The sequence below is a fragment of the Prionailurus viverrinus genome, chromosome C1 (assembly GCF_022837055.1).
Source record: "Prionailurus viverrinus isolate Anna chromosome C1, UM_Priviv_1.0, whole genome shotgun sequence".
NCBI lineage: Eukaryota > Metazoa > Chordata > Mammalia > Carnivora > Felidae > Prionailurus > Prionailurus viverrinus.
Window position 1 is genome coordinate 33546062 of NC_062568.1, and position 26115 is coordinate 33572176.

At 33.6% G+C, this 26115-nt stretch overlaps 1 protein-coding gene across 2 annotated transcripts in view; it reads left to right on the forward strand.

The window, feature by feature from the left end:
- PGAP1 (post-GPI attachment to proteins inositol deacylase 1) overlaps positions 1 to 26115 on the forward strand; it is a 91421-nt gene that overhangs the window by 37043 nt on the left and 28263 nt on the right. For both annotated transcript variants that reach the window (XR_007154999.1, XM_047872345.1), the window contains exons 7-19: positions 194 to 260; positions 3803 to 3908; positions 4580 to 4635; positions 6259 to 6342; positions 10237 to 10283; positions 10672 to 10723; positions 15131 to 15208; positions 19322 to 19397; positions 22193 to 22266; positions 22365 to 22416; positions 22904 to 22970; positions 23610 to 23718; positions 25375 to 25413. Coding sequence is in view for 1 of the 2 variants with exons in the window: in XM_047872345.1 (XP_047728301.1) it covers positions 194 to 260; positions 3803 to 3908; positions 4580 to 4635; positions 6259 to 6342; positions 10237 to 10283; positions 10672 to 10723; positions 15131 to 15208; positions 19322 to 19397; positions 22193 to 22266; positions 22365 to 22416; positions 22904 to 22970; positions 23610 to 23718; positions 25375 to 25413 (907 nt within the window). In the remaining variant the exon portion in view is untranslated. The remainder of the gene's footprint in view (positions 1 to 193; positions 261 to 3802; positions 3909 to 4579; positions 4636 to 6258; positions 6343 to 10236; positions 10284 to 10671; positions 10724 to 15130; positions 15209 to 19321; positions 19398 to 22192; positions 22267 to 22364; positions 22417 to 22903; positions 22971 to 23609; positions 23719 to 25374; positions 25414 to 26115) is intronic.

Below are 26115 nucleotides of genomic sequence, written 5' to 3' on the forward strand. Positions count from 1 at the left end.
CAGGAAGATTTAATTTGCTTTATTTTTATGTTTCAACTTTAAGATATATACTTGATAATAATGATTTGTTAAATACTTTTAGAGTTTAGAGCAGTAAAGGAAACCCAGATATTCCATTAAATAATAGAATTGTGCATGTTTGTATCAAAAGTATACTTTTAAAGAACGTTTCATTTGTAACTTTATTCTTTAGGTGTAAGCAATTGCAATTGACTACAATTCGAGCATTCTTTGATCTTATTGATGCTGATACTAAACAAGTATGTATTTTTAAAATTAAATATTCAGTAAAGTAAAAGCTTTTGTTACAGCAGGGAAGGATTTAATACATTTTTTTTACTTTCATAAAAGTAGATGCCTTATGTTATATAACTAATTAGTTTCAAAATAGAAATCTCTTTATTTGTATCTGATAATACTTTGATCACTATGAATAATTAATTGAATGCAGTGAAAATGAAAAAGTGAAAGGATACTTTAAATCTTCCCCCTAATTCTTCACCTTTACTCATTTAAAATTTGATATATATCCTTCTAACTTTAAGGAAAATACTTACTACAAGGTTATCTTTTTTTTTCTTAGTAATATGTTGTAGACTTCATGATCTATCTTACTAGACATTTTTGTTTTAATTTTTTTTTGTTTAAATTTTTTTTAAAAAGCATCTTTACCTTTCTGATAAGAAAAGTTATTCCTATCATTGATTCATTGAATAACCCACTCTGGCCAAAACTTAAATTATGTACTTCTAGAAGTTGAATCTTTTCTGTAATGAGATTTCACTTATAAACTCTCTAGGCCAGTGATTTACCAAATTGTTCAATTAGCAGGACACCTGGAAGTCCTAGTGCCCTTTATAGTATTGCTCTTTCATCTCTTTCTTGTCTGCCAGCAGATATATAGTAGTGGGCACCAAGGATTCCAGCAAAATTCAGGGAATGAACTTACATATTTTTCTGTGAATTGGGAACATACTGCTGTTTTTCATCTTAAGCAGCTCTTTTTTTAACCTCAGGTCATCTTGGAGTCTTTCACTGTTTTATAGAAACATGTTTTGAGAACTATGGTTGTGGCTTCTCCTTTTGGAGAAGAAGTTCCTTGTGTATTAGGTAGTTTTCTTCATTATGACAAAGTATTCAGCTCAGATATTTTTGGATTCTTTCTCTTGAAGGCTCCAATTCTTTGAGAGACTAGTATGTGTGGCTGTTTATCAATAGATCTCTAGGTAATGCTTTCCTTATTGTGTTTAGAACTTTGCTCTTTTGCTTTCTCTGTTGGGGGAAGTGGGGGGTAGCGTTTGTGTTTTTTCTTAACCCTTCAGAAAGCTGCAGAACTACTAGTAGATGAGATGCTTACCTCTCTCTGAAGAATGCAATAAAAGAGGGACTCCCCCAAAAAGGGAGACCCAGATTATTGTGTTTTACTACATTTTAAGCCACAAAATACCATATTCAAGTTAGTATATTTATTAAAATAAATCAGCTTTATAGTATTAACACTGAATTGGTCATGGAACGTAAACATTTTTTAGTTTTCAACCTTGTTTTAATTGTGAGTCTTAACTATGGTCAAACTATGAGTTTGTTTGAGAGAGTGCAACTAGATATAATAATAGAATCCCTTGAAATTGCAAGACCAGGTTGTATTTGGAATGACATTTGGTAGTCTTAGGGAAAAAACCATTTCAGCCCATGAAGAACAATAATCGACAGGTTTAATCCTTAAAAATTGTGCATAGATCTATTTTTTAATTGAAGTATAGTTGACACACTGCATAAAACTAAGTTTAATAAATCTTGTTTTCCATTAAGTCCTGAGATGAGAACATTTTAATACTAGTATGTAATATGTTATAATTCTGGATAGATAAGTATTTTACAGACACATTTTTAAGAGACAAATGAGAAATTTTTGATAACTAATATTGCTAAGAATCAAAATTTGAAACTGAGTTCTATTTCACAAACTCACTATATATAATAGACTGGACTAAATATTAGACAATTAAAAAGTTAGGATATGATTGCTACCTTTCTTTAGTCCCAAACATGTGGTACGAAGAAATCAGAATTAGAGAATAATTTCTGATGGTTATCATAAAAGACCTAGCTCAGGTGCGCTTGGGTGGGCCAGTCGGTTAAGCATCGTAATTCAGCTCAAGCCATGATCTCACAGTCTGGGAATTCGAGCCCCATGTTGGGCTCTGTGCTGACAGCTCAGAGCCTGGAGCTTGCTTTGTATTCTGTGTCTCCCTCTGTCTCTGCCCCTCCCCGACTCACGCCCTGTCTGTCTGTCTGTCTGTCTCTCTCTCTCTCTCTCTCTCAAAAATAAATAAACATTAAAAAAATTAAAAAAAATAAAAGACATAGCTAAAAACTTATGAATGGATGGATTCCCCAGAGTAAGTAAGGATGGGAGAGTCCTGTCTTAACTAAAATTTTTGTCAAAAAGACCTATTACTTTTAATGTTTGCAAACAGATGTGGCTGCTTAAAAAAAAAAAAAAAAGTCAGAATTAGTTTTATATTAGATTGAGTTGATTAAAGTCTTGAGTTTGCATCAATGAAGATAAAATTTCAGTGTCCTCTACTGTAGTTATATGATATCTGAAGAACTATATTCTATTTTATATATTGTATTGTATCATAAGGAGGACATTAACAAACTTGAGTTTATCCAGGGAAGGCAGTCAGGGTGGTGAGGGTTTGAAATAATTCTGTGAAAAACAGTTGATGTGTTTGTTTGTTTGTTTGTTTGTTTGTTTTTTTAAATTGTTTAATCTGTAAAGAAATGTTTCATTGGTCTTCAGTTTCTTGAAGGGCTGGCCTCTAACTTCATATAGCAAAGTAACAAGGAGTCAGATTTGGCAGACCATTCTCCATAAGAATTGTTGAAATCGGGTTGTACTAGCTTCCACAAGAGCAAGTTAGAAATAAATGTTCAAGCAAAAGGTGACTTCCTAAGGGATTGAAAAGATTTACTAGACATGGGTCCTCACTGTCGTTTCTTTTTCATCCTCTCACTATGTTACTGAGAAAATCGCTTACCTGTCAGAGCCTCAGTGCTTAAATTAGAGAATTAAATAGTGGTAGATTCTAAATGGATTTTATACCCAGTACTTTTTTTTTCTTTAAGGGAGAAACTGGTATAAAGTTGTAGATATTTATTGTGCTATGGTATTTTAAAACAGGCAATAAAAAAATCCTATTTTCTGCTCTCATTTTCATTTCATGAAAGAAAGGACATTTAGACACAATGAAAGTAAGTAGGACAAAGTAGAGGAAAGTAGTTTCTAAGGAAGTACAGTTGGCAACTCATATTTTCTCTAATGACCAGTGAATTATTTGTTGTGGGATTGGCACTGGCCTGAGTTTGGAATCAGTGTGTTGGAATCACTAGTCGGGTGGATCTCTTAAGTTCTCATCTGACTCTATACACCTTTGTATATTTTATTCTTAACTGTTACTTAAGAGGTACTGTTGTGTAATGATTAATGTCATGGGTTCTGGAGCCAGACTGCCTGGGTTTGAATCCTGACCCAGACTCTGAATAGGAATGTGACCTTGGGCAAGTTCCTTAATTTCTGTCTGCTTTTGGTTTCTTTGTAAAAATGCAAATGTAAAGGTTATTATCTCCTAGAGCTCTTGCGATGCTTAAATGAGTTATTAACATATTAAGTACTTAGAACAGTGCCTGACCCAGAGTAAATAACTCTTGGTTCTTATTGTTATTATTTGAAGCAAAGTTTTATTGAACTATCACAATGGATACAAAAAGATGCAGAATGTATCCTTCTTTCTAGATAACTCAAAATCCCAAGAAGAAATTGTCAGTTTTGAATCACCACTTTATAAGACATCCAGCAAAACACTTTGAGGAAAATCCAGCAATAATTTCTGACTTAACAGGTTAGTGGTAATAACATGTTTTTATTTTAAATTAAGTTTTGATTATTATTTTTAGGTAAATTTATTATTAGCAAAGTCTTTGAAACTTTGGTATTTCAGGTACTGTAATTCTGTTATATCTTATTAATTTTTCTGTGATAGTTTCTAATGAGGTTCTTGGTTAAGGAAGGGAAAGAGTAGAAAAAACAATTTATAAGATGTGGCTGATAAAAATTTTGTCCTGAAAATAACGTGACAAGTAGAAAAAACTTATAGAATTAAATGTCTCTATTCTCCTGACAGTCCCATAAAATAATTAATCTTTAGTTAGGTTTTCAGTATCAGTCATTTTTCAGTCTTCTTTTAGTGTAACAGCGTATCTTTTGCTGTTAACATATTACCTGTCATACTCAGTTTGGAAAATGAAATAATTTATTTCCTTTTTATTGATACTTTCTTAGAGTTAAAGACACCAGATAGATTTAAGATGCTTTCCTTGATGTGAATGCTAGTTGCTAATGAGCATATAGATAACATCTTACTGGATTTTTTATTTTAAAATAGCCATTGTTCAGGAAACCCTGTTTTTCAAATCCTGCTGTAATTGAGTAGTTCAAAAAAAGAAGTATATTTCATGAGCATTCAGTAAAAGAAATTGTTTAATGTTTCAAAATTAATTTCCCTTACCTTAGGGACATCTATGTGGGTTCCAGTAAAAGTGTCCAAATGGACCTATGTGGCCTATAATGTAAGTATACCATCAATGGATTTTTTTTACTTTTTTTTCAAAAACATTTTACTATTTATCTTTAAAAGTTAAAGACTCTTTTTTTTTAAATTTTTTTTTCAATGTTTATTTATTTTTGGGACAGAGAGAGACAGAGCATGAACGGGGGAGGGGCAGAGAGAGAGGGAGACACAGAATCGGAAACAGGCTCCAGGCTCTGAGCCATCAGCCCAGAGCCCGACGCGGGGCTCGAACTCACGGACTGCGAGATCGTGACCTGGCTGAAGTCGGGCGCTTAACCGACTGCGCCACCCAGGCGCCCCTAAAGACTCTTTTAAAAAGATAACTATATATCATTTTCCCACATTAAAACAATTTAATGAAAATTCCTTAATAATATCTAGTTAGTGTTCAGTTATCCACTTTTATCATAATTGTCAAATTTTTTGTTTCTCAGTTTGTTTAAATGAGAGTACAAGTGTCCACATATTGTCATTTGTTGATATGTCTCTTATTCCTCTTTTAACCTCTCATACTTCCTCTACCCCATTCTTTCCTTGCAGCTTACTTGTTGAAAAAACAAGTCATTCGTCCTCTGGAGTTTCACAGTCTTGATTTTGCTGATTGCATTCCCTTATATACATTACCTTATATTCCCCATTGCATGCCATTTATATATTCCTTTGTCTACTCTTCTGGTGACTTAGTTTGTGGATCAGATTCAATTGCTTGATCAGAGTCAGCTTTTGTTTTGGCTACTCTTTTTTTTGTGATGTTAGCAGCTATTGATGAAGAATGCCTAGAGTCATTAATTCATTTAGGGGGATGCAAAAATGGTGGCACTCTAATTTGATTACTTTTTCTTTATTAAGTAGAGCACTGTTTTGGGAAATTTCTCATCTAAATTTATCAGAAGTGGAACATAATCACAAAAGGAAAAAATTAAAATTGCCTGTATCTTTGGGTCTTATATTTCTGGTTTTCAGAATAGCTAGTTGGCTCACAAGCCTCCTCCATCAGTAATCATAAATGGTTTGGGGGACTTTTTCTTCTAGTATTATTATGAACTCATACTTCAAACATGTTTGCACTTCCATCTAAACTATTAAAGTCGTTCTGTCTTTGACCAGTGGAAAGCATTTCAAGTTAGCCTTCTGAATCTTTTAGATAAAGCTTTTCTTCAGTTGTCTTTGATAGTTTATTCCCTATCTAGTATGAGAAGATATTTGAGCTCATTTTGCACATTTCCTGGCGCATACTTTGAATCAGCTTTTTCTCTAAGGAGCTCTTAATATTATTTGGTGTCTAAAAACCATAATTTGGGCACTAGAGATGTTTATGGCTAGTGGGTTAGCATTTCTAGGCCTTTTCAGTAGACAGAGTTAAGAAATGTATTTTATCTTGATCATAAGGCCAAAACCTCAACCCAAACAATATTTCCAGGACAAATTCGGGACTACAGGGTACTTGATACCCCTGTCTTATATCTGTCTTACATCTTCCCACTCCTAGAATGTTGGTTCTTAACAATACCAAGAATGATAAAACTAGAATAATTACTCATTGCTTTATCTGGATATTTGAATGATGAATTTATCTACTCTCTTAATAGTTTTATTATGTTTTCCCTTTTTTGTTTTTTAGGAATCTGATAAGATATATTTTACGTTTCCTCTTGCAAATCATAGAAAAATCTACACTCATGTATATTGTCAGAGCACCATGCTGGTAAGATGATTGGCACATTTTATGTAAATTTAAAAGGTTAGGTTTTTAAAGATTTGACTAATATATAATAGATATCCTCTAGCTATGAGCTATTAATCAAATCTAATAAGTTGAAAAATATTTGTCTGGAATGGAGTTTTGATTAAAAAATATTAATCATTGTTCCTTTGACTGATAATTTACTACGAAATTATACTCGGTTCTAGTTTAGGTCTTTCACATTGTTTTTCTGCCTTACTTTCACTGTATTTAGGATGAAGGAATTCAGTTCAATCTCCTTTAATTTTAAAATTCACAGATATATTTAAGCAAAACTGTTCTGTATGAAGTAAATACTGTTTTCCATTGGCTACCACACTAAAATTGCAGGTTTTTTTATACCAAACGTTTTCTAAAATAATAACTTTGTTACAGTGTTACCTAGACAAAGAGTTAACAAAATGATTATTTTTCTTATTTCTTTTTAATGAGTACCTACTATGTTAGACATTGTAAAAAATATGTTAAATGCTATAGCATGCCTTTGTTATATTAGGAATATTTAAGTAATAATTTATCAGCATACTTTCGGGAACTTGTTTCCCAATTTGGGTTCTTTTCCCTCTTTTTTTGAAAAAAGGTTTTTTTTTTCATTTCCCAGGATTCTTCACTTTGTCTATGCATTTTTCATAATTTATTTCCTCTTCTCCCTTTTGTTGGATTGTTTGCATTCTTTAGAACTAGAATCTCATGTGTCACTTTCTTGGTAAATACTGCCATTTGATATTTTGTAAAATCTTTAGAAAAGATTATAGGCAAGCATTGTGGGCTAGATGCTAATGAAAACTAATTTTAGTGGGATGACCAGAGTTTTGTGTCTCTCACAGAGACTAGCATCTCTTAGCCTAAAATCTGTATGGGCAGTTTATCTTAGGAGAATCTAGCCCTTAGACTGCTGTCTTAAAATATCCAAACTCACTTAATACTAAATTCCAAATTACAGTTTTAGTATTATATTGAGAAAAATCCTTGCCAAAGTTCAAATTATCCATTTGACTTATTTAGGATTTCTTTTCTGTAATTAAGGTCCATGGGTATTAATTAGGATAAAGTCATGTAGTGAATTTTTAAAATATTTTCAATTTGTATTATAGAAGTTTTCTTTCAATCATATAAAAGTAGAATATGATAATGAAATCTCACATAATCATCACATAGCTATAACAACACTGCCATTCTTGTTTATACTTTCCTCAGTTTTTTTTTTTGACTGAACCATGTTTAAAGCAAATTCTAGGCATTTTATCATTTCATCGTTAAATACTTCAATATGTTTTTCTAACAGATAAGAATTGTGCATGTTACTATAATACCATTATTTCATCCAATAAAATTAATTATTAATGCCTTAATATCATGTGATACCCAGTCCATGTTGAATTGTCCTCTCATTCAATTAATTCTACATTGGTTTATTTGAATCAGAATCTAAAAAGTACACATGTTGCATTTGATTCATGGATCCTAAGTCTCTTTTATAACAGCCCCTCTTTACTCCCCCCACCCCTGCCATTTATTTAAGAAAGTGGGTTATATGTTCTACAGAATTCCCATAATCTGGGTTTAGCTGATTGTATTCTTTTTTTTTTAAGTTTATTTATTTATTTTGAGAGAGCCAAGTGGGGGTGGGACAGAGAGAGAGGGAAAGAGAGAGACTCTACCCACCCCCCCCAACTCAAGGGCTCAGTCTCCAGAACCATGAGATCATGAGCTGAAATCAAGAGTCTGACACTCAACCGACTAAGCCACCCAGGTACCCCTAGCTGACTGTATTCTTATGGTATCATTTTTTTTTCAATGTGTATTTATTTTTGAGAGAGAGAGCGTGAGCATGGTAGAGAGAGGGAGACAGAGGATCCAAAGCAGGCTCTGGGTGAGAACTTTGATTTTTGATTAATTATCATTTTTTGTGGCAAGAATGTTTTATAAGTAGAACTGTGTACTTATTAGAAGATCTATAATATCTGGTTGTCCCACTTTAGTGACCTAAAGACTTATCAGTGGACTAGGGTGGTATCAGCATGATATATCTTCTATAAAGTTCCTAATCAATTTTTTACCTAACAGTTTTAGCAGCCATTGAGAGCATTGTTTTTTACTGTAGATGTATTTCTTTTTAGATCTATAAATTTTATGATCAAGTAGCATTTTCTGTATACCTTAGGAATTAGTTGGCATTTTTTGAGTGACTTTTTCTAAGATTTTTAATATAATTTTTATAATTAGTTGAGTTAGGGATGCTTAGTAGATGACCTGAAATTGTTCTTTTGACACCTTATAGATTATATCAACATGGTGTTTAAGGATGGGCTTGAATAATACTTTTTCAATTTGTTAATAAATAAGTCAGAATTCACTATACACTGAAGTGTAAATAGTGTGGAATATTAGCAACTTTCATATTAAGGGTTATCTTAGGATAGGCTCCCTGCAAAAACCCATTACAAAAGTGGGTTGGATCTTTAGAGCTTGCTGGACTTTTCTTGTCTAAGCTATGCAGATTTTTTTTTTTTTGCCTTTTTAATATTACGTTATTCTGGGAAACACAGGCACCTGATACAGAAGTTCGGTAAGTATTTTGGCTGCAGTGGAGAGCAGACAAATACCACATTGTTTTTTGTTTCCTTTCAGCTTTCTTTTCTGTATTCTTGGAAAATGTCTTGAAATTGTATTTAAGCCCCATGAGGGCAGAGGTGGTGTCTGTCTCATTTATCATTTTCCTTGGAGGCTTAGCATGATTCCATGGTTCTAGAATGGACTTTGTAAATACTGGTTGAATGAAGGGATTAATTTCTTTTTCATTGTCCTCTCTGTTTACTAAAGCAAATTTTATATAGCTATCTGAGCAGTGTTTTTTATCCTCTTACACCTTGGTGTAGGATTTCAGTAGTTGGATCATCACATCTTGGAACATTGCTCTTACTACTTCCTTTGGTCTTTTAGTCCTACTGCTTTTAAACTACTGAAGATAAATAACGTAATATTGTTAAACTATCACTACCATCTCTGCAGCATTCCCCTGCTACCCGAATACAGTAATAACTAGCTTTTGTTTTGAGCCCTTGCAGTTTTGCTTCAACCCAAACACATTCTCAATTACATAGAAGTTTTGCATGATAATCAAATAAGTACCCAACAATAAACTAACAAGCTATACTTAGAATAATTGCTATTTTTAATTACTTGGCTCTGGATTTTTTTTTTTTTTTTATATTTTTATAAAAGTCCACCTCGGGGCGCCTGGGTGGCTCAGTCGGTTGAGCATCCGACTTCGGCTCAGATCATGATCTCACAGCTCGTGAGTTCAAGCCCCGTGTTGGGCGCTGTGCTGACAGCTCAGAGCCTGGAGCCTGCTTCGGATTCTGTCTCCCTCTCTCTCTGTCCCTATCCCACTTGCATTCTGTCACTGTCTCTCTCAAAAATAAATAAACATTAAAAAAAATTAAAAAAAAAAAAAGTCCACCTCTAGGTGATCATTCTTCTGTTTTTACTTAAAATGTAGGTTACTTACTATGTAACTAATTAAAGTATGGACGTTTCTGAACTCTGGAAGTGTTGGTTCAAAAATTAGAATTACTTAGGCAATATGCTGTTCAGAGGTCACTCTTTCTCTTACTGCTGTTCTAGGTTATTTGCTTACCTATCTATGTTGACATCAGACGTCTTTGCCTACCCTTGACCTATATTATATGACTTTTGACAACTGCTTGGAAATGTTTCTCAATAACAAGTTGCTATTTTATGTTTCCATTGTGCCTACTAACCCTTGTAACATAACAGTAAAATGTTAAAGCTGACTATTTTATATAATTATTTTCTATAATATTTTATGTGCTTTGTGTTATTAATCAACAGGATACAAATAGTTGGATATTTGGCTGCATAAATAGCACTTCTATGTGGTAAGTCTTTTGAACCTTGATTGTTCATTTTTCTCAATATAAATAATACAAATCACACCACACTTTTTAGAATAGCTTCATACATTATTAAACTCATTTTGCTGCTATACTAAATTGTAATATTGATTTTAAAATGAAAAAGAAGGGAAATTAACACCAATAATATTTGCAAACATTGAAATAGTTAGTTGCTAGGAAAAACATTTTTTTTTGTACCCTAACGTCTTTATAGATAAGAGTATATTGGATTAGATTTACTGGACTTAACTTCATTAGAACTTTCACTGATAGGTCTGTAGCTGGTTTCTTTTTCCTCTGAAGCTTATTTATAAATTATAGTATTTTAATATATTTGTTATTTAATTATATTTTCATATTCATTTCAAAGCCGACAAGGGATTGATTTATCATGGAAAGCTGAACTGCTGCCAACAATTAAGGTAAATTATGGCTTTAGAATTTTAATATCCAGTGGAAAAAAATACTAAAAAGACTTGCGTCTATAGGCATTTTAGAGTATGGTCCTCTATGAATTCATCTAAGTATTAAGTAAACTTGAGATTTGCTAACATAAATTTTAGAAATATTTTCTCTGGTAATATATTTAATGGAGAATAACATGAATTTTTTTTTTTTTTTTACTTTCAGAGGTAAAAACTATAAGTTAACACTTTTCTAAATAAAATTTAGGGGTGCCTGGGTTGCTCAGTCGGTTAAGCGTCTGGGTTAAGCATCTGACTTCGGCTTAGGTCATGATCTCACGGTTTGTGGGTTTTAGCCCCTCGCCTGGCTCTGTGCTGACAGCTCAGAGCCTGGAGCCTGCTTCAGATTCTGTGTCTGCCCCTCCCCCACTTGCACTCTGTCTCTCTCTCTCTCTCTCCCCCTCAAAAATAAATAATAAAAAAAATTTAATAAAATTAAATCTGTATATTATAGCATCATACCAAGAGCTAGATAAATTTTTAAAATTGAATTTGAGAGTATGTTTGGAATGGTCTATCTTAAAATAGAAGCTGAGTAGTAGTTTGAGTTTTGGAGAGGACTTACAGTAGGGAAGTGAGCATCTTAAAGAGGTGCAAAGTAATTTTCCAGATCAACTTCAACATCACTTTGTGGTCAAGCACTTGGATAACTCTACTTTATCTAGTACTCCATGGGATTTATTTAATTGTTAGTGATTTCCTTAACTCTGACAGGTCAGCAAGTCTTTTTACAAAAGGTTAATATTGTTGGGAAAATAAAAGAGTTCTAAAATTTGATGAAAATATCCATTGTAATTTCCAAATTGTATTTATTATAACCCATAATAGTATATCAGGATCGGTAATTTTTAGTCTTCAAGTAAATTTATACTTTAAAAATGTATTTTCAGGGGCGCCTGGGTGGGTCAGTCTGTTAAGCTTCTGACTTTGGCTCAGGTCATGATCTCACAGTTCTTGGGTCCCAACCCCACGTCAGGCCCTATGCTGACAGCTCAGAACCTAGAGCCTGCTTTGGATTCGTGTTTCCCTCTCTCTCTGTCCCTCCCCTCCTTGAGCTCTCTGTCAAAAATAAACATCAAAAAAAAAATTTTTTTTAATGTATTTTCATAATGAATCCTAGCCTCATAAACTTGAAAGTGAAGCCATCTGGGGCACCTGGGTGGCTCATTTGGTTAGGCTTCTGATTCTTGATTTCAGCTCACATCATGGTCTCATGGTTCTTGCGTTCAAGCCTGACAACAGGCTCTGGGCTGATGGTGTGGAGGCTGCTTGGAATTTCTCTCCTTCCCTCTCTGCCCCTCCTCTGCTCTCTCTCTCTCTCTCTCTCAAAATAAATAAATAAATTTTTAAAAATAATAAATACATTTTAAAAAAGAAAGTGAAGCCATCTGGTTGGTCCCAGTCATCTCCCACTCCAGTTTAGTTAGTTAATTTGTGTTCGTGAATGTTTATATTTTTATGTATAGTCAACTCTACTAACAGAGAGGAATGACAGAATGAATAATTGCTAGTTACTTCACACTTGACTTTGAAATGGTTGCAATTTTTTCTGTCACCTTGGTCATCCTTACTTTGTGCATATTCAGTCATGTGGCTTTGTATTTAAGAGACAAGTATTTAAGACACAAGTATAGGAAAGTGATTACATTCACATGAACATTCTTAATGTCTCTCACGGATTCTACTTTAATGTAGGCAGGAGCAAAACAAACAAAAGTATTAGGGCATAACTCATAATCATTCATACATCTTTCCTTGAATTTCCAATTTGGATATCCTAACCAATCTGTTATTTTAGAGTTCGGAGGAAATAAATGATTAAAATCTGATAGAGGAGCACCTGGGTAACTCAGTTAAGCGTCTGACTCTTGATTTTTGGCTCAGGTCATGATTTCACAGTTCACGACTTCAAGCCCACTGTCACTGCAGAGCCTGCTTGGGATTCTCTCTCTCCACGCCTGCCCCACTCATGGCTCTCTCTCTAAGTAAACTTAAAAAAAAAGAAAACCCTGATAGGATATTACTTGGCTCCTATTTTTAAAAAGTTAGTTCTTAAATAATAATATCCTTATAATACATGTTTGATCTCAAAGATTAAACAATGTATTCATCTAGTTCTGGACCCCTATGTGTTTATTCTAAATGTAAGAAATAGATGGCTGAACAGCAGGAGAACAAGCTATTCCAGCTGTTTTTTATAGTGAATGCTGAAAGAGGTTGTCAGACAATGTTAAAAGCCTACTGAAATTTAGAAGGGGGAAAATGGAAGAAGGAAGTTTAGAAAACAAGGATTATAATATTCTTCAATCTTTGGTGTTCTCATCTGAAGAGGATTATAATTATTAAACATAAATTTTTCCATTTTCATGAAAATCAAAATTATATATGTGTTAGCCATTTGTAAAAAGAACACAAAATTATTTTGTCATCAAGTTGAAGGGAAAAGATTAATAAGATTTTGTGGATTTTATTTATATCATCTCAATGAAAGCAATGTTAGGTTCACAGAATCATACCACTTTTAGCATTGCTGCTGACTGAACTGTAATAAATAGAAGAGTCCAGCATAGCACTTGTAAATTCAGTTTTTAAATGCCAATCCCATGGAATTTTTCTTCCATGGGTACAATGAAGAAGTTTCTTCAAAACACAACACAGCAGGCCAAGAATTTGGTAAGCCAAAATGGATTTATGGTTGAAAACAAACACAAAAATTAACTTTCTAAAGATACCTACCTTGTATGAGAAAACTATCTTGTCACCATTTTGCCTTAATCATACTTTAGCATCATAGCCTTGCTCTGCAAACAGCATTAAGGGCATTTTAAAATCCCTTAAAACACTGAAAATTTTCCAAACTTCATATTAATCTTATTTGTCAATATAACAATTGCATGAATTATTATATTGTCCATACCTACTAACATTATAACTATATGAGAATTTTATAAGGAAATTTTTTGGCACTGTTACCTTTTCAGAGTATTCTGATCCTAAAAATAATTCTTGAGAAAAAATTATTCTTGCAAATAAATAACAAAAGCTATTTGGATAACTACACAAAGTAACCATGGTTCTTTCTAATTAATCTTTTATAATTAATCTACCATTTGTCTGGGTAGTCTCAATTGCCTGTCACTGTGATTTTTGAGACCTCTTTAAGGCCTTTTCATTTACAGTAGAATGTATTAAGTCTTGTTGAGACTGCCAAGTAGAGGTGAAGCCTAGGAGTTTAAAAACACTCACAGGTGAATCTGCTCAGGTTGTTAGAGGGCCACTTGTTAACAGTTCTGTAGCTTCAGCACCTTTGTTCAACTTGCCCACATATGTGCTTCTGAAAAACACTGGAGAAAGTTAACTGTCTGCAGAAATTTCTTAATGCATACAAATTGTTACCACATATAACTACTTCCATCCCCACTCCTACTTCCAGGAAAAAAAAACTGGATTTAAAAACTATATTTGGGGGCACCTGGGTGGCTCAGTCAATCAAGCGTCCAACTCTTGATTTTTGCTCATGATCTCATGGTTCATAGGATTGAGCTCCCCAGTGATCTCTGCACTGACAGCGTGGAGCCTGCTTGGGATTCTCTCTTCTTTTCTCTCTGCTCCTCTCCTGCTTGTGGTCTCTCTCAAAATAAATAAACTTAAAAAAAAAAATCCCTGTATATGGTGGCTTCGTTTTTCATTAAATCGACCAGTCTCCTATCTAATCATTCCTCAAAATATGGACTAAAGGATCTGGTCTTAATTTTGAAAATAGAGATGTTCATTTGATAAGGTACATTATTAGTCGTATTGTGTCTTCATGTCATTTGCTGAATAATTTCCAGGAGGTGATGTTTATATACATCGTTAGATGGCAAGTCTTTACTGCTTGGGCTAGATCAAAATCATTTGAGGTTAAGTTGCAACTCTTCCATTATTTTTAGTATTCATTTATTCACTCATTGAATGCTCTTTGTCTATACCACCAAAATAAATGTAGAAATCATAGTATGTTATAAAAAAACAAATGGACAAGTTATAAAAGATACCATATCTGGAAATGATTATGTAAAACCACTAAATTTAGTATTAAGTGTCATTTGTTTTACAAGAAGGGATATAGTTCAAGGAATATTTTTGGTAGTCTGTACTTACAAAATTATCAGGAATTTGACTTCAGCAGGATTATTAACCTGAAAATGTAAATATGGGAATTTTACAAAGTCCTAAATGTGAAGTTTGAAATCAGTTTCTTTAATAACAAAATAATAAGAAATTAGTGTTTGTAATTTATCTTTTAACATGCTTAAAGCTCTGTGTGCCATCAGAAATCAGCTGTTTATATTGTGGGGTTTTTTTTTGTTTGTTTTTTTTTAGTCTCTGACATTAAGACTTCAAGACTATCCTTCTTTGTCTCATCTTGTGGTTTATGTACCATCTATTCATGGAAGTAAGGTAACAAATGGATTAAGGTTATTATCAGAATGTTTTATGGATACTCATGCTAAATATTTAAGTTATTTTTTGATGACTTCATTAGTATAATGCTTATCTAAAACAGTGGCTAGTTCAGTGATCCAACCAAGACTGTTAAATCATAGGATCATCTATTCTAACATGAACTAAGTAGAATAAACCTAAGTCTCTGTGTTCAGAGTGGGAACTTAATTTATATATTATTCTTTCAAAATCTATTCATTATTGAGTACCCTTTTATGTTAAGACTCTACCAGGAATTATAGGAGGCCCACAAATCAATCTTATTCTCAAAAAGCTATGTACTGTTGGGTAGGGGAGAGAAACATTTGGAAGCCTAGGGAAGAGTGAGATACCCAAAAATATAATACAAATCAGAATATAGTAAATAAATAAGTATAAGAAGGGGAGCTATCTCTGAATGATGGAATGAAGAAACGCTTTATTATGAAGTGATATTTAAAATTGCCTTGGGGTGCCTGGGTGTCTCAGTCAGTTGACCATCCGACTCTTGATTTTGTCTCAGCCCGTGGGATCGAGCACTGCCTTAGGCTCTGGGCTGAATATGGAGCCTGCTTGGGATTTTCTTTCTCTCTCTTCCTCTGCACCTCTCCCCCCCCCCCCCAAATAAATAAAAATGAAAAAAAGATTTTTAAATAATAAAGTAAAATGCCTTAAAGGATAGTTAAGATTTTTATGGGTAGAATGAACATTGTAGACCTGTGCTATCCAATATGGGTGTTATGAGTGCATGTGGCTATTTAATTCAAAAACAAAACTAAATAAAATAAAAAATTAATTTCCTTGGTTGTACTAGCCACATTCCAGGTGCTCAATAGTAACATCATTGCAGAAAGTTATAATGAACAGCACTGCTGGGTCAAAGAAATAGATCCAAGTATGCAAGTGTGAAAGTGTAGGATATGTTTGGAAAACAATGAATACGTAAACAGTAATTTTAAAAAGATGGCCACCATGGGTAGAATAGTGGTGGAAGAAAAGTCTGGGAAAGTAGTCCATGGCCATATTATGGAGGACTTTGATTGGAAGATTCGGGACTTTATAGAATTCACGAGTTAGTAGACAGCTGAAAGATTTTCAGAAATGGAATCAGCCGTTTTGGAAGATGAATCTATAGTGTGCATGGATTAGAAACAGACAAGATACTTCATAAGGGGTTATGAGGACTTGAAATATGGAAGTGGGAATATAAATACTCCCACTTGGTAGAGATGGTGATTTTTAAGAGAAGTTGGGGGAGGGAGAAGCAAGAAAATGGAGGTAAAAGACCCTCTATTCCCCTTTCCATATTTCACCCAACAAATTTATCCTTCAAAATCTAGCTTAAGTGTCCCCTGTTTTCCATTTCATGACTCCTTTAGGCAACCTCTTGCTTCCATGACACTTTGAGGGATTTATTACACTGAATTATAATTTATGTCTCTATTCCCACCACCATATTGTGAATTCTTTGAGACTAAGACCAGATAGATTTTATTCTACTCAGCATCCTCAACCTTTACCAACTCACTACCATATAAATGCTCAAAAAATGTTTTTTGAATGAGAAAATTGTAGAAATTTGAGGCAAAAATCATTAGGAAAATTTTAAAGATAAAGAAAAAAGGGGATGTAGTCAGAGATTAACTCAAAGACTGAATCTAGAAGTACCTTATAATAGATTGATTGTTTTGTTTTGCTTAGCTCAAGTGAGAGATAATTCAACATCTTCAATTCTAAAAGCTCTCTTTAGGGGGTTTTCTGTCAGGTAAGTTGGTTTTGAATGAATTAAACATCTTTCCCAAACTTGGAAAGGCCGTCTCTGGTTATTCCAAGAAATGAATGAGCCTTTCACAAATAGGCAGCCTTAGCAGCCTAATGAATATTTAATATGTCTTAATGCTCTTTGGAAAGTACCACTTGCTGACTGTACTGTTACACACCCAGTCTTATAAAATGTTAATTTAGGCCTTTCATAATTTCTCTATATCTGTTATAACCCATCATCAGAAGGATACATATATTTAAATAGTTTGAATTTATTTTTCAGTCAACTGATAATACAATTTTCAATATACAAATATGGAATTACATTTTTTTGATGATAGAAAACAAATAATTAAGTTCATTAGAAAGAGAACCTTGAATTCTTTTCTTGGGTATGGGTTTATTCCATTTTAAAGGGCATAGCCAAATTTTTAAAGCAACAATAAAAATTATATTATTTTAAATACCCGTACAAAGTGATTTAAAATTCTCTGTTGGAGTCCCTGGGTGGCTCAGTTGGTTGAATGTCAGATTCTTGATTTTGACTCAGGTCATAATCTCACAGTTAGTGAGATCAAGCCCCACATCAGGCTCTGGACTGTCAGCTCAGAGCCTGTTTGGGATTCTCTCCCTCTCCATTTGTCTCTGCCCCTCCCTCTCTCGCATGCACTCTTGCTCAAAATAAATAAACTTAAAAAAATAATAAAGTTAAAATGGTTCTCTGAGGCAATGTCTCACTAAAAATGCTTTGTTAAAAATAAGATGAATAATCCTATTCAGTAAATGATTGCCCTAACCTTGTAACGGTGGTTTTCTATAAGGAAAGTGTCTGATGGTATTCTTGGCCATGTAAGTATAGAAGCAGGGAATAAAGCAAAGCCCCTTGACAAGTATTTCCTTTTATTCCCTTGTGTGCACTGTAGTCAAATAGCATTTTCCCACATCTGCTTTTCACTTTCAGAAACAAAAAATCCACCTAAGAGGCAAACAAAATAACAATCTATTGAACTTCAAGCACAATCCAAGGTGCACTTATTGGAAAACCCTAGGATAAACCTCACTGGCTTTCTACTTCCTATCATCAGCAAACTACTTGCTCACTACAATTAAGCATCAGATTAATTTTTTTCTTTGGCTCCTATAGACCAAAGAAATTTGGTTTCCTTTTGGAAATTATTTAATGATAACATTCTAATTGCAGACAGCTTAGGGCAAAGTTCCTTTATGCTGTTGTAGAAATGTTTTTACAAAAGAAATGCCATTACAAAAATTTGTAATCATGCCAATGTAACATTTTAATTTTACTTTTTTTGAGATGGCATCTTTTTTGGTATATTTAGGGGCACCTCTGGCTCAGTTGGTTGAGTGTCTGACTCTTGATTTTGACTTAGATCATGATCTCATGCATGGTTCATGGGCTCGAACCCCACATTGGGCTTTTTGCTAATAGCACACAGAGCCTACTTGGGATTCTCTCAAGTTTTTAAACTTAAAAAAAAAAGAAGTTTATTTATTTTGAGACAGAGAGGGTGTACAAGCAGGGGAGGGGCAGAGAGAGGGAGAGAGAGAATCCCAAGCAGGCACCATGCTGTCAGTGCACAGCCCTACATGGGGCTCCATCCCATGAACTGAACCATGGGATCATACCAGAGCTGAAATCAAGAGCCAGACACTTTTAACCAACTGAACCACCCAGGTGCCCCAAGATAGTATTTCTTTTTCTTGCTTTATACATACTAAACCTTTTTTTCCATTTATTCCAATCACTGTTTAACCTGAAATAATCATACAAATAGCGTTAACGATTGGTAGATGAATGGTAGTATGTCTGCCTCCAAGTCTTTTGTAAGACTTTTCTCTAATTAAAGTGTTGTAGATACATAATAAATATGGGATTTTTACAAAAGTAAATGTAACAAAATCATTTCTTTTTGACTTTGAAAGTATTCAGAGATTTTTATTTAAATCTCTAATTAATCTTGAGTTAACCCTGGTTCTTAATGCCTTGATCCATCCTTTAAACTCTTTCTTCTACGAACACCTAAAAGTAACCTGAAGAAAACTGCTATACATCAGCTGTTACACAAATGATCCTCCAATAATTTGTCTATGAAATTAAGATAGTGCATCAGATTTTGTTAGTTTAGTATCCCTCCTTGAGTAATTGTTGGCCATCTAAGTATAGCCAGAGTTAGAATGTGATAGGTAATAACTTCCGCAAAGCTAGTTTATAGACTTTTATTTTCTACTCAAACATCAAGTGAAGATATTTTACTATAAATTTAATTCTATTTTTTTCTAATAAATCAATATTTTATATTTTAGTTTGTTGTGGATTGTGAATTCTTTAAAAAAGAGACGAGAACCATTCAGCTTCCTGTAACTCATCTTTTTTCCTTTGGTAAGTACTTTGATTTTGGAAATCTTAAGAATTGCTTTTATTTTTAACAGAGTGATTTATTTTATGCTAGTCAGTTGCAGTAATGGAGAGACTGTAACATTAAATGTTGTGCGTTTGAAGTATAGTTCTTAGAATAAATATATGATGTGGTTCAGTGTTCTGATTCTTATTTAATACTGGGCCAGCAGGCATCTTTTGAAAATGGAAAGTTTAATTTTCTCCCTAACCATGTACATTTGTTGGTAATCGTGTGTGTGTGTGTGTGTGTGTGTGTGTGTGTGTGTGTGTGTGTTCTTCCATGAATTTATACTACATATTGGCCTTTTTAATAAAATACTACATATTGGCCTTTTTAATAAAATGTTTATTTATAAGTTAGGGGCATCTGGGTGGCTCAGTCGGTTAAGCCCCCAACTCTTGGTTTTAGCTCAGGTCATTATTTCATGGTTCATGGGTTCAAGCGCCATGATGGGCTCTGCACCTGACAGCATGGACCTGCTTGGGATTCTCTCTCTCTGCCTCTCCCTTGTGCGCATGCTCTTTCTCTCTCAAAATAAATTAAAAAAAATTTTTAATGTTTATTGTAAGGTATAAATAGCTGCCTGCCGTATGGAAGTTTTAAGATTTCTCGAATTCTTCTATGGTTTCTTTTTCTTTTCTTTTCTTTTCTTTTTTTTACTGTGGTAAAATACACATAACTAAATATTTTTTTTAATTTTATTTTGAAATAATTTTGAACACTCAGGACAGTTATAGAAAGAGCACAAAATTTTTATATATCCTTCATTCACCTTAACATAAATAATACGATTTTCAAAACTAAGAAATTAGTACAATAGTATTGACCAATTACAGGCTTTATTTGGTTTTCATCAGTTTTTCCACCACTGTTCTCTAGGTTCCCACACTGCATTCAGTTGTCATGTCCTATTCATCTTCTCTAGTCTTTTTTTTTGTTTAATGTTTATCCATTTTTGAGAGAGAGAAAGAGAGTGTGAAAGGGAGACGGGCAGAGAGAGAGAGGGAGACACAGGATCTGAAGCAGGCTCCAGGCTCTGAGCTGTCAGCACAGAGCCTGACACAGGGCTCTAAATGATCAACCATGAGATCATGACCTGAACTGAAACCAAGAGTCAGACGCTTAACTGACTGAGCCACCCAGGCACCCCTAGTCTTTGTTGGTTTTTTTTAATGTTTATTTATTTTTAAGGGGGAGAGCGTGAACAGGAGAGGTACAGAGACAGAGAGGGAGACAGAGGGTCCAAAGCGGAGAGCCCAATGTGGGGCTTAAACTCACAAATCATGACATAATGACCTGAGCCAAAGTCAGATGCTCAACTGACTGAGCCACCCAGGCACCCCATCATCTCTTCTAGTCTTGATAGTGCCTCAGGTTTTCCTTGTCTTTCATAACTTTGACACCTTTTGAAGAGTACTTGTCAGTTGTTTTATAGAATATCGAATATCAAATATTTGGATTTGTCTGATGCTTTCTTATGATTAGAGTAAGATTTTGCTTTTTTTAACAAGCATATCACCAAAGCGATGCATACATCTCAGTGTATCATATCATTGCACACATAACTAGCAACGTTAACCTTGATTACTTGGTTAAGGTAGTGTCTGCCAGGTTTCTCCACTGTAAATTTACTCATTTCCTTTTTGTACTTAATAAATATCTTGGAGGGACTACTTTGAGAATATTTAAGTACCCTGTTTCTCTTCAAAATAACCCACTAATTTTAGCATCCTTTTTTTTTTTAAGTTTATTTATTTTGAGAGAGAGAAGGGCAGAAAGAGAGGGAGAGGGAGAATCCCAAGCATGCTCCGCATTGTCAGCAGAGAGTCCCATGTGGGGCTCAAACTCAGGAACCACGAGATCATGACCTGAGCCGAAGTCAGATGCTTAACCGACTGAGCCATCAGGCACCCCTGGTTCTTCTAGTCTGAGGCAATTATTACTGGTATTCTGTATTATAATTTTTGTGAAAGTAAAGTTGTCCCTTCTCTATTTATTTACTTACTCAGTTTTTATTTATGTCAGTATGACTCATGGATATTTACTTTATTCATTCTATTATATTTAAATGTTTTTATTTATTTTTGAGAGAGAGAAAGAGCACAAGCGGGGGAGGGGCAGAGAGAGAGAGGGAGACACAGAATCCAAAGCAGGCCTCAGACATGGCACTAGAAATCGTGAACCACAAGGTCATGACCTGAAGTCGGCTGCTTAACCGACTGAGCCACCCAGGCTCATTGGATTATAATTTAATACTATCATTACATTTTTTTTTTTAAGTTGTTCCAGTATTGGATATTAAGAGCTCATTTTAGATTGGCTCCTTACCCTTTTGGCATGACCCACTCTTAAAATATATTTTTTTAGTATTCCATTTGTTTAAAGAATCTGTTACTTGAGAGAGGAAACTTCCTTTTCCTTTAGATTTTTATCCCTCACCCACCTTATTTATTTGTTTGTTTATTTATTTTTGGTAAAAAGGAAACTCTGAATCACTCATCTCATTAAAGATAACAAACTTCTAAGAGATCTACCAAGAAAGCATACCTTTTTGAAATTGGAAATTTATACTTGACTTTTTAAAATACATACATTATAAATGTTATCTAGAGTTTATTGAAGGAGGATAAGATTTTTAGTTCACTCCTCCATACCAGAAATGAAAATCTTTAAACTCTTTTTTAAGATTAAAAATGTACTAGCATTATTAAGCAATCAGTACTTTTTAAAAAAATTCTTTGGTGTTCTAAGTAATACAATGCTTTCAATTCAACAGGACTCTCTTCAAGGAAAGTGTTATTAAATACAAGTGGCCTGTTTTATAATATAGAACTTCTAAACTTTGGACAGGTAATTATCCTGATTATAACAAGGATTTGATTTTACTTTACTATGTAATTAAGCAAACAAATAAACTTTTATTTTTTTGTTTTTGTTTTGCTTATTAGATATACCAAGCTTTTAAAATCGACGTAGTGAGCAAGTGCTCAGGAGTAAAAGGTAAGTGTATTTTCTGAGAAGAATAGTATTGTCATTTGAAGAATCAGTAGGTCTTTACTTGAATTTTCTGTAGTGCTTATTATTTTGTGTATTTATGTGAATTAAAATTAAATAAATGATAGTAGAAAAACTGTTTATGTTTCCAACAGATTTAACGCAGACCCTTTCTTAACACTAAGCATCTTCAACTGTATCAGTTTAAATATCCACATTTTTTAAAAATACTATATATCTTTCTGTCTCACTATAGTAATTCAGGTTTAGCTTTTTTTCAGTTTCTTAGTATTTCCCATATGCTTTAATATCTCTTGTAAGTCTAATTAAACATTATTAGTTAATAATTCTCCATAATTTCTTATGTGATATAATTCTTACTGGTTATTTTTTATGAAATGGGTAACTGTAGTTAGTTAGGTATTATAGTAGTTTATGTAACATTTAATGTAACATAAGGTTAGTAACATGTATTTCCTTTATGTTTTCACAGAAGAAATAACTAGTATCTATAAACTTCATATTCCTTGGTCTTATGAGGATTCACTAACTATTGCACAGTAAGTATATTAAAGAATTTATCTTAAACTTTGGTGTTTTGAATAATACATATTCTGTTTATTTAAATCATAGTGAAATTTTAATGAAACTAAGTGCCTCTTAATAAAATGTAACTATCCTTTATGTAGCATTGTGCTCATAAGATAATGTAGTATTCTTACCTAAATGATCTAGAATTTAAACCTTACTAGGGGCGCCTGGGTGGCTCAGTCGGTTGAGCGGCCGACTTTGGCTCAGGTCACGATCTCGCGGTCTGTGAGTTCGAGCCCCGCGTCGGGCTCTATGCTGACAGCTCGGAGCCTGGAGCCTGTTTCTGATTCTGTGTCTCCCTCTCTCTGACCCTCCCCTGTTCATGCTCTGTCTCTCTCTGTCTCAAAAATAAAAATAAACGTTAAAAAAAAAAATTTAAACCTTACTTGCTTGGAACATCAACCCCTTCCTAAACCATCCTCCAGCTTCTCTCCTAGTTGAATGAGCAAATGACTGTGATAGGATTGGAAAAGTGTCCCATTTTTAATAACATGTCTGACATGTGTCTTCCTCTCCATTCTGTCATTGTGTTGTGCAAGGATTGAGTTAGCCATGGTTATTTAACAGTATTTTGTATTTGAGAAATGATACTTGAATTATCTTTTCAGGGTACCATCTTCCACAGAAATTTCTCTGAAACTCCATATTGCTCAACCAGAAAACGAGAGCCAGGTAGCATTATTAAAAATGTACACATCTTCAGACTGTCAGTATGAAGTAAGTTGTATGTTTGCTTAATTTTTAAGATTTAGTTATAGAATAAATAGGAAATATATTTTTATATTAGTCTCAGATATATGGCAGTGTGGAAGCCAATAAATACACAAAATAGACATTTATGATGCTTTAAATATTCTGCATTTTGCCTGTTAGCACCACCCTAGTATTTTCCTAGGTGGACTATTAAAAATATACATCTTAATAAATAGTAGAAAATAAGCAAAAAATTGAGACTGTAGACTAACCTTCTAAGTTTAGAAACCCAAAGTCCAAAATCCTCTGTAAATTGAAGAATATCATGAAATCAGCTGACACGGCTTTTCTGCGATAATTGACATGATGTGTATTGGTTTCCAGCTCTATTGGATAAGCTTAAGAATCTTCTTTCCTTTTCATTAGCTTTTTAAAACTGTTAGTCATTAATGTGCAATGTAGTGCCTATTGTGTTTGTTTTAACAACCAACAGATTTCTGCTATAAGAGAAGGGAAATAGACTTGAGCAACATTTACCCTTATGGATTCATGGACTACAAGAGTCCCTATGTATCCAAATATGCCAGGTTCTAAGGATTCCAGGTTTAAGGAATTGAAGTATATATACATTTAATGGTGGTTTCTGGTTTATGTGAAATAACTTCTTTCCATGCAATTCCTTTCAATCAACCTTATTTGGATTCTTCATTAGAATTGACTTTCTTGGGGTAAACTAGAATTGGTAGGTTACATGAATAGAATCTGTTCGTAGCAACAAGTTTCAGTTGAACCTAAATTATGAGTTATTTTAGATTTCATGGAATTTATTATTGGTTTGATATCTTCATTGTTTCTAACATTGAAGGATTTTGTAGGGCTGTAATGGTTTTTAACATGTCTTCATAGTTCTAATAGTGATAGTGAGAATTGCATAATAATTTGGCTCCATGTACTGCACACTCTGAAAATGTCAATATTTTTTAACTACTTTACATTTTTAAAAAGTCAGTATTATAAATAGCCATTTTGTAATTTCCTTATGGAATACATATTTCCTTTTCCCAGACTTGCTAATATCAAAAAGGGTATATTTATATATATTAGAGATAATTAATGATGAATTTTTTTAATACATTGTTTTGGCTTAAATTTTACCAAATACACTCCATTTGTTCCTGGTCTTATATCATGTGAAACTTGTTTTTATGAAATTTACTCAGAATTGGCTTAGCTTAACTATACTTAGTGCTGTACAGTTGTAGGTTTGAGGTTTTTAAAATATCAGTTATGTAGTAGGTTAATTGGTGCTTAATTGTTCAGACATATGTATAGCTTCTGGACTCAATCAGTAAATTCCTTTAGATTATATGACCCAATACTAAGATTCTGGTTAATCAAAAATTCTAGTTAGTAAAGGGTTACCTATCACATGTACCATAGCATTCATCCAATTATCAAAGAATTAGAAGGAAAATATATTGAATAATAAAACTATACTTATTGCAAGTTAAAATTTCTGGTTCAGAGGATCCTTTTAAGACTGTAAGTGCCTTTAGGTTGGTTATTATAAAAAAAATTAACGATTGTGTTTAGAGATGTGCAGAAGTGTTCAATTTAATAAAATGTGAACTAGAAGAGTTTAGGAGAAATAACCTCTTTTTTATGATTATTTTAAACTAGGTGACAGTTAAGACTTCCTTTTCACAAATTCTTGGACAGGTAAGAGATTCCTGGTTGATTATTGATTGCCTTGTAAATAGATACTATAAGGCATAGGTTACAAACTTTTTCTATAAAAGGGCCAGATAATGAAATATTTTAACATACCAAATATGGTCTCTTGCTGCTGCTACTGCTACAGTTGCTTCTCCCCCCCCCCCCCCCCAATCTTTTTCCATTTCCTTCTTTCTCCTGCTTTAATAAAATCCAAAAACCATTCTTCACAGATAGGTCATAGTTGGCCACCCCTGGCTTTAAGGTGATGGTTTCATTCCTAAGAATTGAGAGCTGATTCTTGATTTGCAAACAAACTAATATTTTTGGCTAAATGAATGTCTTATAAAGATTTTATGTTGCTCATACTGTGCTATAAGTCATAATCCAATAAAATTTTAGACTCTCATATAAATAAACATTTTCAAATGACTTTTTATGTTGTGTGTGCTTAGTTTGTAAAAAATAAAAAGTAAATTATATTAAAAATAAATATGTTGGAGTGCCTGGGTGGCTCAGTCGGGTTGTGCACAGCTATTGATTTCAGCTCAAGTTTTGATCTGGTTTGTGAGAGCGAACTTCATGTCAGGCTCTGCACTGACAGTGCACAGCCTGCTTGGGATTCTCTCCCTCATTCTTTGCTCCTCCCCGACTCACACATATGCTCACTCTCTCAAAATAAATAAACTTTAATAAATAAATAAATAA